We start from the raw sequence: 12,560 nt of genomic DNA, 5'->3' as shown, positions 1-12,560 counted from the left end.
TCTGAGGCTGTGTTCACTATTCACTTTCCTTGTGCACCCATCTGATCAAGGATCTTCTTGGGGTTTCCCGGTGGCAGAGAATGGGCTGCAGGGAAGGCCTGAGCTATCTAGCTGGTGATGCCCTAGGCTGCCCGGCACTGGAAGGCTGCCTTCTAGAAAGGTAGAGGTGGGAGCCTCTGGGGCCCAAGGTCCCTGCCTCTATACCTGACCTTGTGAGGGTGCTGGCAGGCCCCTTTGCACTTGACAGGTGTGTGCAGCCATGCTTGAGAGCGTGGGCCACATTGTGGCCTTTCCCCTTTGGCCTGATGGAATATGCTGCTTCTCTGGGCCAGGGGCACCCATGAGTCCTCCAGCCTCTCCCCACTTCTCAGTCTGCTCCATCAGCGCCCAGAGGTCTTGCCAGCTTGCCAGCCCCATCCTGTCCCGGGGCAGGTGCTCAAGGCCTCATTCACCTACCCCCAAACTGTGCCAGGCCTAGATCACTCCCGCCTCTCCCCCAGGCCTCCTGCTCTGGGCGCCATCTGGCTCTTTCCCACAGACCCGGCCCCACTTCAGCCTGTGGTCACGGAGGTGACCATGTGCCAGGCTGAAGGACAACTGGGGTGCCTGTCTGAACCCTCGGAGAATCCCAGCTATGGATCCAGTCTGCTTTTGTTCCCCTGCTTACTTCATCATGGGAGAATGAGGAACTCAACCCTTCTCCTTCTTCCTACCATCTTCACACATCTCACTGTCCGCTCCTGGGGAGCTCTGCCTGTCCACACTGCTGCTGGAAAACTGATGCCCAGGGCCAATCAGGTTCCCTCTGCAGAAGCCCCAAAAGGTGCCCCACTGTCCATCCACTTGTTGCCCTCCCATTCCACACCCAACCCCGTCATGGTCCCTGGCCACTAAACCCCACCCCTCAGGCTGCCCCTCGGGAGCGGTGTCCGCATCCCTCCATTCCAGGAACTGGCCCTTCCTTCGGGGTGAGGCTCCAAGGAGGCCTCCCTGAAAGGCCTTCCTTCACCAGCTAGCATCTCCAGTTCTTGCCCACCTGCTCTGATGGTTGTATGGTTGTGTGCCCTTGAGAGCTACGCTGAGAATGTGCCTTGTACTCTGTGTCAGGTTTTTTTTTTTTTTTACCTCACACACACGTACACATCTGGACTTGCACATGGCTGCACGGGCATGTGTATGAACCCGTTATGTTCAGGAGGAAACACCCCACGGCCTCTCTTGTGTTACAAGGGAGTAGTGACAAAAGGCCGGTCTAGGGCTCCACAACAGGCAGAAAGGGTCTGAGTGTCCTGGGCGACAAAGGAATCCCATGCCTGAGGATGAGAAAACCCAGAAATCCGTCTTAGGTTTCTAGAACCTCCTCCCACAAGCCGCAGCCTTCGACAGCACACGGAGGGACGGCTGTTCGACAGGGGAACCTTGTCACTGCGTTGCCAGTCCTCTGGCCCAGCAAGACAACCTTGCTGTCGGTCCAGACACACCCATCGAGCCACGAGGAGGAGGACGTGCAGGGAGGAAGAGGGAGGCCGCAGGGACACAGAATTTGACCAGAGGACGGAGGCCCCAGAGGAAAAGTCAGAGGGGCCGCAGGAAGACAAGCTCACCCGGACAGCATCCCCCAGGTCACGGGGCGTACGGTGCTGGCAAAGTGGGGCCTTGGGGGTATGGGGGTGGTCACGCCTTCCTCCCCATCCCCCCACGTTTCCTGACTCATTCACAAGGGGAGGCCCTTCTGTGAAAGCTGTCCCGTGGGCTCATTCGAGCCGCACACAATGTCATGTAAACAGCACAGTGAGGAGGGCGTTCACAGCGCCTGACGATGGTACCAGACCATCCTGGGAAGTACAGAACAAACAAGATAAAGGGCTCCGTTCTTCTTTGGCTTTTAATTAAAGCCATATCCCTCTTGGCAGAATAGTCTGTCTGGCGGTGGGAAAGCAGGTCAGACAGCCAGCGCCATGGAGAGAGGTGACCAGACCTCCTCTGGTTTCCAGTGAAACCCACCCTCTGTGACCGGGGCTTCCTTCCCAGCTCAGGCTGCCACCTGCTGTGTGGGTCTGAGGTTTGGGGACAGGGCAAAGGGCTGCCCGAGCTCTTTCTAACGTCGTCCTCCATCAGGCCATCCCAGAGTTCGATCCGCGTGGGGCCTTTCTTCCCGTGCACGTGGAACACAGCCTTCTTGATGGTTTTGTCCGCACAGTGCCCTGGTCAGCGGCCCAGTGCATTTCTCCAAGACGTGGGGTCCCTTGTCCTTGGTGTGGCGTTGCATGGTGACCACCATTCTGGCCTTGGTGTTGGACACCAAATCCATGGCTCCCTCCGGGCCACTCCCCTTCTTTCTGGGGGTGACCCGGTTAGCCTGTTACCAGACAGGAAACCTGCATGGCTCCCAGTATGGTGAGGTGGAGGTGTCCCCTAGAATTACTATAGACAAGTCTTCGTGGGAGAAAAACAGCCCCCGGGGGAAATGGTGACCGTCTGCTCACCCGCAGTGATGAGATCTGCATCCGCCTCCTCTTTTAATGGAAATGGACCCAAGCCCAGGATCCTATTTTCATGGCGAGGATAAACAGTTACATCCGGGCTGATGTAGTGGCTGGGCAGGAGCGGGATTCCTATGCCCCAGGTGGCGCACATGCCATCCTCGTGTTCAAGAGCTGCCCGTGTGATGATCCAGGCCCTGGGGTCACCCACACACTTGGCTTTTTCACCTTCCTCTGGCTGCACCATGAGATGCTCAATTCATTTCTCATATTTTTCCCTCCGGATGACGGTTGCATCAGTGTTAGGAACCTGGACATCTTCGGGGGCAGACTTGCCCACACCCGCAGCTTCATCCGCCCCCAACCATGGAGGTTTCTGCAGCTTTGCTCGTGGGCACGTTGGAACTCCTGGCGCTTCTTCTGAAGATAAGGTTTCCTCCGCAGTGGGCCTTTCACCCTTTCACCAAAGCAAACGTAGCCAAGATGGCAGCTCTGGAAGACGGAGATCCCGGAGAAAGTCCCTCACCTCTCCACACTGGCTCTGGAGGGCTATGTGGCCTCCTGCAATTACTTGATGGGGGCGCCTCCCTCCTGTACCAGGGTCCTGTAGGCTGTGGGCCTGTAGAACAGGGCCCCGCCCCCACACCCCCCCAACCCCCGTTGCGGATGCACTCCCTCAGGGAGCCCTGGAAAGGTAGCCCCAGCCCCAGCGGGACAGGTACTGGGTGCTCGCACAGCAAGTTCTCCCCTGCATCGGAGCCGATGATATGGGAGACTGGCTTGGTCTCCAAGAGAACGCCCAGCCCAAAGTCGTCCACCCCCACATCGCTACTTCCTTGACGTGTGTCTTGAGCAGCCCCTTTATCAGGTTCTCTGGAATCCTACAGAGCCCAAAGCCACGACCCTGAGCTTGGTGCTGTCAGAGATGTGCACGGAGTCCGTGTAAAATCTGGAGAACTGATGGAGGGCTGCCATCCTGTGCTCTGCCTCCGGCTCCAGACCTGGTGGGGACTGACTGACTGCCAGAGCTGCCGCATCAGAGAACAGGGAGGGCACACGGGGTGGTGACGTGGGGACAAGGTGACCCCCGACATCCTGGGAAGCATCATGCCTCCCACCCTGTGGGACTTGAACCCAAGACCCTGCGCCTGATGGGGAGGGAGCCATGCCTGCAGAGGCCCCGTGGTAGTGTCTGTGAGGGACTGACCCTGAGCCCTCAGGCTGGCCAGAAGGCCTCCTTCTACACCCCAGAACCCCCATGGGAAGGAAAGATGCTCCACATCAACCCTTCTGGGCAGCCCTCTCCATGGGGGAAGCCCCAGGGTTCTGGACCGTCCCCTTCCTTCTCCATCCACACCCCTGCCCAGGAGACCTGCTCCAGTTCCAGGCCTCTCAAGCCACTTAGATGTGGGCGCTTCTCACCTGTGCCCCAGCTCTCACCTGTCCTAGCTGACTCTCCATCTGGACGTCAACCAGGGCTCTCAATAACATCGCTGCCGAAAAAGGCCTCCTGGTTTGCTCCCTCAAGCCTGCCCATCTACTACTTTAACTCAGGCAGAAAAATATAAAGATTCTATTAAAAATGGCCACTGGCTCGATCCACGTTTTCCATCATTCCTCCTCTATCCCCTCTTCTCTATTTCTGCTGCTACCAACCAACAAGCATGTCTCCACTCTCCCCTGCAGCTCGTGGCTCCTGTTGCTCCGACTTTGCTCTTGTTCCCCCCAGACTACTGCAGGGGGACAGGGCCTTTGTTGGACACACACACTAAGTTTTTATTTTACAACAGCTGACATTTACAGAAAAACCGCAAGGACAGTACAGACAGTTCCCAGATACTCAGGCCCGTTTCCCCGGGAAATGCCAACATTGACATTAGCACTGTGCACTTGTCACAACTAAAGGACCAACACTAAGTCTGAGGATAAACTAAACACGATGTATTCGGACCTCACTGGTCTTCCCCAGTGTCCTTTCTCTCCTCCAGGGTCCCATCCTGGATCCCACACGGCATTCCATTGCTACAACTGCTTAGGCTCCCCGGGCTGTTACTATCTCTCAGACTTTCATTGTGTTTGACGACCTGGACAGTTGTGAGAAGCACTCGTCAGGCATCTGTAGCAGGTCCTTCGATTTGGATTTGTCTGATGTTTTTCCCACGGTCAGGTGGGGTTCTGGGATGAACGAGATGAAGGGCCCTTCCCATTCCATCACGTCAAGGGGACACAGCAGGTGCAGGACACCTTGAGCCTTGGTCACCTGCTAAGTTAGTGCCATCAGCTTTCTCCTCTGTGAACTCACTTCGCTTGCCCCGTCCCCACTGTACTTATGGGAAGCCTAATTCACTAAGCACCGGGGTAAGTGATGCCCTCCTCCAGGGGCTGTCTCAGAGGGCTCTTTTCTAAAAACCTGACTCAGATCCCGTCATCCTCCATTGCTATGAAATACAGGGGGCCACCCTGACACGGGGCCCGGGTTCACCCACACTCAGGATGTGCCCTGCAGCTCTCAGTTTCCTCTCCCACCTCGCCCCTGCCCACCCAGCTCCAGCCATGGCGGCCCCTTGCTGTAGCTCAGATCCACCATCCTCTGCCCACTTTCTGCCTCTCCCTCCCCCACTCCACTGCCTGCGATGAAGGAGGTTCTCCCCCAGCTGCCTGGGGAATGAATGAAGATGTGAACCCTTGTTCTACAGAGGAGGACACTGAGACCCTGAAGGTAAGTACCCTGCCAAGCTCACCGGGTTAGAGTGCTGAAGAGCTGGGATTCAAACCCAGGCCTCTCTGCTCCGAGTCTGAGGGTGTAACTGCCTCCCTTCGGCCGTGCCCAGTATGGACACGCCCACATACACGGCTGCTCTTGGGGAGGGACAACATGGACTCTCTCTTAGTGACTGAAATGTTGGTTCTGCAAAAGGAGAGGAGGGAGACCAGCGTGGTAGGGGGCTCCCGCTGTGGGTACCGTGGCTTCTGCACCCCAGTGAGCACCCAAAGTGGTTAGGGGATTATCACCCCAGCCGCTGGGCTGAGAGAGGCCAGGCCTCCAGGGCCAAAGGAGGTGGTTGCAGCTGGCTCTGTGCCAGCAGCACTGAAGAGCCCCCAGGAGAAGGTCTGCTGCCCAACCCTGAGCCTTACCGTCGTCCGCTTCCACATAGAGGCGGAGCGCCAGGTCCTTGTTCCGGCTCAACAACCAGCGGTCACTGGCTGCTGTCACGTCCAGTGCCAGCCAGCCCTCGTCCCCAGCTCGGAGCGTCTGAAGATCCAAAAACAACAAGTCAGACTCCCTGTGGACATGAAAAAACAATTAACTGAGGGCCGGCACAGCTGCCTTTGCGTTTCCAGTGCCCACCCGGGGGACGCTGTGTGGGGCACCTATCCCGCTTGGCTTCGGGTGGGCGCCCCGTGTGCCTTCTCTCACTGTATGTACTGCACAAAATGCTACTGGGCCCAGCAGGGGTGTGGAAATCAAGGCTCGGGAGCTCAGTGACCTGCCCATGGTCCCACAGCCGGGACAGCATGGCAGGGATGTGAAGCAGGACCTATGTTGGGCCTGACATGAGGCCTTGGCCAAATATCCTTCTGCCTCTGAGGTTGTATTCCCCAGGGAGCTCCCCTTCTGTCCTCTGGGAAGTGTCCCCTCCTCGGCCAGGCTTCATCAGGAGGCAGCGTGAGGGTAGGCACCTGTTGGACTGCTCCCTGACCACCTGGAACATGCTGACGTGCAGGGTCCTGTTGAGCAGGTGGGCGCTGGCCAGCTTGTAAATCCGGAACTCGGCGGCTGTGACCGCCTCGCCCTCTGGGATCTGGGTCAGGTCGAAGCGGAACTCCTTCCAGTGGGGCTCCTGGTAGCCCAGGGTGCGGTCACGCTCCACTGCGAGATAGAGTGGGGCCTTCGGTCACTTGTGCTCTGGACAGAGCTGGGGCTGGGGGAAATGGGGACGGCTCCCTCCTTTGCAAGGGGACTTGCTCCCAAGCTCTGTCTCCTGGTGCTGAGAAGGCATGGCGGGTCAATCGCTGAGGTGTCCGGCACAGGGCCCAGCACACCATGGTGCCAGCAAGAGCTGCCTCTGCTTCTGACCCCCAACCCCCAAACCCAGCCTGCCCCAGCCTTCCCCTGCTGGCTCTGGGACCCAAGGATGGGACCTGAGGGCACGTCCCTCCTCTGGGAAGACTGACATCAGACCCAAGGCAGAAACAGGCCACAGAGTGGACAGGGACAGAGCTGAGTACATTTTTGAGGCCGGGGATGTGCAGAATCTGTCGATGTGTGTGCATGGAAGCCTGGGGGAGAGGGAGTGTTTGCAACTGACCCTGGAGCTGGGCCTCAAGGGCTGAGAGTGGATGTGCCCCCATGTCAAGGGAGGACAATGCAGAGGAATGGCCCAGCCTGAAGAAAGGCCTAGGGCTGAGGAATAGATAGTACAGGCAGGGAAAACAACAGCCACAAACACAGCGAAAGACAAAGGATGGCAGTTCCTGTTTGGTGACAAGATGAGGGAAGAAGGAGTTCAGAGGGAGACCTGGAAAGGAATAAGAAGAAGCAAAGTAGGAGTGACAGCGCCTGGTGACACCTGGTCAGGTCCCAGGGAAGCTGGACGGTCCCATGATGGGTGGGATCTGAGCAGGCTTCCTAGGAGAGGTGCCACCTGAACTGGCCCTGAAGGATGGGACAGAGTCCTGTGGGGTGGAAAAGGTGGCAGGGAAGTCGTTCTAGGCAGAGGGGACCTTGGAGGCACAGGTGTGCATGCAGGGTGGGGGCATCCACAGGTCAGCGCTGTGGGGGACCGGCCCTGAGTCTAGCTGTGGTCTGACTCTGGAGGGCTGGAATTCCAGCCTGGGAGCACCGGCTGTGCATCTGGCCAGCGGGGTGTAGGGTTCTGGGCAGCAGGGGGGCGATGTGGTTTGAAGCGGGGGTGGAAGATAGGGGTGAAGGGGAAAGGGATGCAGAGGCTGTAGGGGAGCCAAGGCGGGGCTGGTCTGTCTGGGCTGGAGGCTGGGGTGGCAAGTCAATCCCACATCCCCCCGCTGCCCGGAAATGCCCAGGACGGTATATTTAGTACCATCCCACTTTAGTCTCCTGTCACTGTCAAACGCCCCAAATCTGTTTCCAGAAAGCAGGGGTGGGAGCCACCCAGCACCTTCCCCCAAACCCAACACTGAGATTTTAATGACATGTCTGTGAGTCTTTTTAAAAACTCTCTCTCTGGCTTCTGGTGTCTGTGACCACAAGTCACCAAGCTGGTGGCAGAGGCGGATGTGGGGAACGCTTCCTGTCCTCGCAGTGGGGACCGGGTCCAGAGAGGGACAGGCCAACAGATGGGCTGGGTGGGGCCAGTGGACACACCCAGTGGCGGGACAAGGTGGGCTTCTCCTTCCCAGAATGCAGTGGCGAAAAAAGACAACGGCCAGGCTCCACCAGGTTGGCGAACACGCGGCACATGTGCAGCCGGGAGCCAGGCTGCTTTAGGGGCGGTAACCCAGGGAAGGACCCATGTGCTCCCACACACGTGGAAAGCGAGGACTGTAGGGCTCTGGTCCCACACCCGGGGATGTGGGCCACAAGTATTGCCACATGCGTCCTCTCCTCCCTACAGACACTCCCACACGCACAGCTTTGGTGACAATTTCTGTGGATTCAGGGGCCGCACAGACCACCTCTGCCTCGTGGCCGTATAAGAATCCTGGATGTGCAGAACGCCTCAGGTCGAGGCTTCTGGCTGTGACAGGGTATGGCCCAGAGTAGGAAGGAAGGTGGCTCTGTCCCACCCTTCACCTGACTCCTCACAGACCCTCGAACCCAGATCCGTGAACACATATCTGCTCCCAAGGCTGTGGGGCTGGCGCGCGGGTGGGGCCGCAGGCGATCTCGGCTGATTTCCTGTCGGATCTGGGGGCCGAGGGGACAACCCACAAATCTGCCAGCTCCATTGGGGGACCACATTCTAGGGACTCCCTCCCTTGCTGACTTGGGGGTCCATGTGTGTAGGGTCAGGGGAGCCTTGTGCACCTGAACTGAACCCGGTTCCAAGCTTCTACCCTATGTGTTTGTGAAATCGATGAACCACCCAGTAGCTCAGCACAGGAAACTGCCTGCTCTGGCTGTTCCAGGCAAGCACCAGAAGCCAGGACGTTGTGAGGAAAGTGATGCTTTTCATCAGAAATTGTTAAAACTTCCTGGGATAGAGCATTATGCTAGACATGACTGTAACTGACCAAAGGGGAGTGGCCCCTCTCTCTATGCTGGAACCTGTAGAAGTATAGCTTTCCAGCAGTTGCTTCTGTGTATTAGAAAAGTTTTCTTTTCTTTTAGGAGGTAAGGGGCAGAGGGAGTGGGAGTTGTATGCAGGCTCCATGCTGGATCTCACAACCCCGAGATCATGACCTGAGCTGAAGTCAAGAGTCTTAAATGACTTAGCCAACTGAGCCACCCAGGTGCCCCAGAAATAGTATTTCTCAAAAGCTGGTGTTGAGGAATAGTAGGATCTGGATTTGCCCCTGAAGTAGCTCCTGGGCCACCTGCCCCTGCTTTTGTCACTAACATAGCACTGAGAAGTATAGGTCCTCTGGCCTGTAGCTCAGGCTTCTGATCCCAGACCTGAGCCTATCAGTGACCAGATACTTTCTCCGGCCTCAATCTTCTCATCTGTGAACTGGAGATACTAGGAGTCTTTCCACAGAGGGGCCTGAAAGGGCTTTGGGAGGGGCAGGCATTATCGGGTAGGTAGGACTGATGGCCATTCCATAGGAACAGGAGTTGAGAAGGAGTGCAGGCCTCCAATTTTCTCACTTCATCCCTCTATCAAAGTGATAACCTCCTGCCAGCACCAGTAGAACCTTCATGTGTGAATCTCGGGAGCCCAGAGGAAGGAGAAGGAGACTTTCAATTTTTCTTTTTCTAAATAAGAGTATGGAACGAAAGGTTATGTAACATAAAAATATATTAATTCAACTGAAAGGCATTTGGATGGTTTCCTTTTTATTTGCCTGACCTTTGTCAAGGCATTTGATCCTCTGGGCCTCATATCCACATCTGCAAAATGACCATTTGATACAGGGTCCATTGAAACTGCAAAAGGCTATGTTTTCTACTGGAGTAGGTACTTGGTTCTGGTCCAGCAAATGCTTCTAACATATCACACAGGAGCATTTCCTTCTTGCTAAGCCTCCACTTTCCCAAGGTCTGGAATCTCCCAAAGATGCCCAGGCTCAGAAAGGCAGCCCCTCAGAACCACCACTGAGGCTGTTCTGGCTCAGGCACAAAATAGAAACTGACCCTTTATGAAAGTGCTGAACATTCCAGAACATCAGAGCTCTAAGGACAGAGGTCACCACACACAGTCTCCTTCCACTTTTATACACACACAGAGATGGAACCCAGGGATCCGGACTCCCATCTGGGTTGCTCCACTACATCAGGCTGGACCTTCACCATCTGATGTTGAAAGGATGGCATAAAAATCCAGCTGGAAGTGGACTGCTGCTGCCTTCCACCTTCCACCCTCTGCCATTGTTGATGGTCTGCAGAGGGAATTTATGGGAAAGGCCAAGGTCTGTGCAATGTGACTTCTTGGGTTTTCCCAGTAATTTTTTTTTTTTTTTTTTTTGCTACTGCTTATGGGTTTGGGAAGTTCATTTCCCAGTCCCTGGCAGATTTGGCTAGGCTGAAGGAGGAGTGGGTGCTCCCTTCCTGGCCTATGTTCTGGATCCCGGCCATCAGAGCTATGTCTTGTCAGGAATCCTCTCCCTGGGGTGGCTCTGGGGGAACCACTGATGCCTGGGGCAAGATTTCCGGGTAGTCAATTATTTCTTCCATCTGCAACATCTGGGGTGAGGATTCCTAATTGGCGGTGGGGGGGTTGGGGGAGGGCAGTCCCATAATTTCATCTTTGACCATATGGGAAAAGACTCCTGACTATACATGCTCAGGATGCTTTCTATAAACCCTCAATCTTCCCATTCGTTTTTCCTGGTGACATCCAGGAGAATTAATTCATTTGCTCCTACACATTTGAAAGCAGTGCTTACTGTATGCAGATCACTATGGAGGCACTAGGGAAACCAGAGCTGGGGACACAGAGGGACCCCCCCTCCACCCCCAAGGAATCTGCAGTGCGTGTGGAAGTAGCAAACAAGGTGATTTTATGTGAGTGGCTATAAAGGATGTCAAGGGAGGGGTGGGACTGGGGATCATGCAGGAAGGGTGTGTGGGAGTCACTTTATGCTTTTAGCTTTATTTTGAAATAATTTTAAGTGATTTAGATTTAGAGAACAGTCTTTGCTAGAATAGTACAGAGACTTCCCCATACTCTTTACCCAGCTTCCCCTAATGATAACATCATGTGTAACTAAACCACAGCCTAATTATCAAAACCACAAAAGTGATATTGGTACAAGGCTATTAACTACAGTCTTTTCTAGAATTTTGCCATGTTTTCCACTATTTATCTCTTCAATGTTCCCGACTTCCATCCAGGGCCTCACACTGCATTTAGCTGTTAGGTCTCCTGAGACTCCTCTGGCCTGTAACAACTGCTAAATCTTTCCTTTTCTTTCATGAAATTAACACTTTCGTTTATTTAATTTTTAATTTTTTTAAGTAGTCTCCACACCCAACATGGAGCTTGAACTCACAACTCTGAGATAAGACCTGAGGTGAGATCAAGAGTCGAATGTTTAACGACTGAGCCACCCAGGTGCCCCTGGACACGGACACTTTTCAAATGCCCCTCAGTGTCAGTTTATCTGATGTTTTCCCATTAGATTGAAGTTATGGATTTTGGAGAAAAACAAGCACATCAACTTGGACAACATGGAAGCACTATTCCTAATAATATTAATTGATTCTTTGATTAAGGTGCTGTCCAAGGATTCAAAGAGGCTTTGTGACCTGGGAAGAATCTGATAAAACTCAACAGTTGTTGATGTTACAACAACAGTCCAGGACCCTGTGAGGTAGGCTGGAAACCATGGATGGTTTTTAGGAGCCCACAGAGGCTCTTGACAGCCACCTCCATCAAGACACTGGGCATGGCAGGGCACGAGCCCACCATCAGGGATAGACAGTGCCACTACTGTTTCCACAGGTACCTTATTTCCTACAAAGCTCCATGTGAGGAGGCAGAGTTTGCTTTCTTAACTCCATTACTGTGGGGGCGCCTCGGTGGCTCAGTGGGTTAAAGCCTCTGCTTTCGGCTCAGGTCATGATCCCAGGGTCCTGGGATCGAGCCCCACATCGGGCTCTCTGCTCAGCGGGGAGCCTGCTTCCACTTCTCTCTCTGCCTGCCTCTCTGCCTACTTGTGATCTCTGTCTGTCAAATAAATAAATAAAATATTTTAAAAAAAAAACAAAAAACAAAACAAAAAAAACTCCATTACTGTGGCTCCAGGCAATTAAACAATCATAGGACTCCTGACCTTCTCCTCCCTCCAGCGTCTGATAAAATGACCTCTGCTTTCCACATCTGCTTATGGGTAAGGATGCTGTGTGCCAGAGATGTCCTTGACTGCAAGGCCGCTGACTATGTTCTGCCTTTCTGCCTCTGAGGACCTGCACCCACCACTCATGGGCTAGATCTCCAGTTGCCACAACCTGAATCCAACAGCCCAACACCAACAATGGCTTTGGATATTTTTGTGACTTGGACAAAATTTAAGGGTATTTGGATGATCTAAATCCGTCTTGTTTCTGAGCAAAAAGTAAGACTTTAAAAGATACCCTCTTCCTTTAGCTCAGAGTGGCTGTTAAGAAAACAGAATCGCCTGACCTGTCTGCCCTCAAACCCTTCCACAGCCCCACAGGGTCCCCAGGAGGAGCCCAAGCTCTGGTTCTGCCCCACCAACCCCCCGAGCTCATGGCCTCCTGGGCCTTCTGGCTACAGATACCTCTTCCCTCCCCTGAAGGCTCTCCCCAAAGTGCCCTCTCCTGAGTCACCCCCATCTGCCCTGTCTAAAGGATGCTTTTCCTCTCAGTCCAGCTTTCAAGGCCCCTCATCCTCCTCTGACCTCACACAGATCAGCCTGCTGGCCTCTCTCTTTCCCCTGTCCCAGGGGTCCCCATCTCTGGTTCGTGTGTCCCTC

The 12,560-nt window shown here is 54.7% G+C and overlaps 1 protein-coding gene across 3 annotated transcripts in view; it reads right to left on the bottom strand.

Annotated features, from left to right (window-relative positions):
- The window catches only part of BMP8A (bone morphogenetic protein 8a), a 34,143-nt gene that overhangs the window by 14,553 nt on the left and 7,030 nt on the right, over positions 1 to 12,560 (bottom strand). For all 3 annotated transcript variants that reach the window (XM_045064265.1, XM_045064264.1, XM_045064266.1), the window contains exons 2-3: positions 6,165 to 6,354; positions 5,619 to 5,767 (exon numbers count right to left, since the gene is read on the bottom strand). In XM_045064265.1, coding sequence (XP_044920200.1) covers positions 5,619 to 5,767; positions 6,165 to 6,354 — 339 coding nt within the window. The remainder of the gene's footprint in view (positions 1 to 5,618; positions 5,768 to 6,164; positions 6,355 to 12,560) is intronic.

The sequence above is a fragment of the Mustela putorius genome, unplaced genomic scaffold (assembly GCF_011764305.1).
Source record: "Mustela putorius furo isolate JIRA1106 unplaced genomic scaffold, ASM1176430v1.1 tig00003853_pilon_pilon_pilon, whole genome shotgun sequence".
Classification (NCBI taxonomy): Eukaryota; Metazoa; Chordata; class Mammalia; order Carnivora; family Mustelidae; genus Mustela; species Mustela putorius.
Note: the sequence above shows the minus strand (reverse complement) of the source record. Positions and strands in the feature narration are given on the sequence as shown.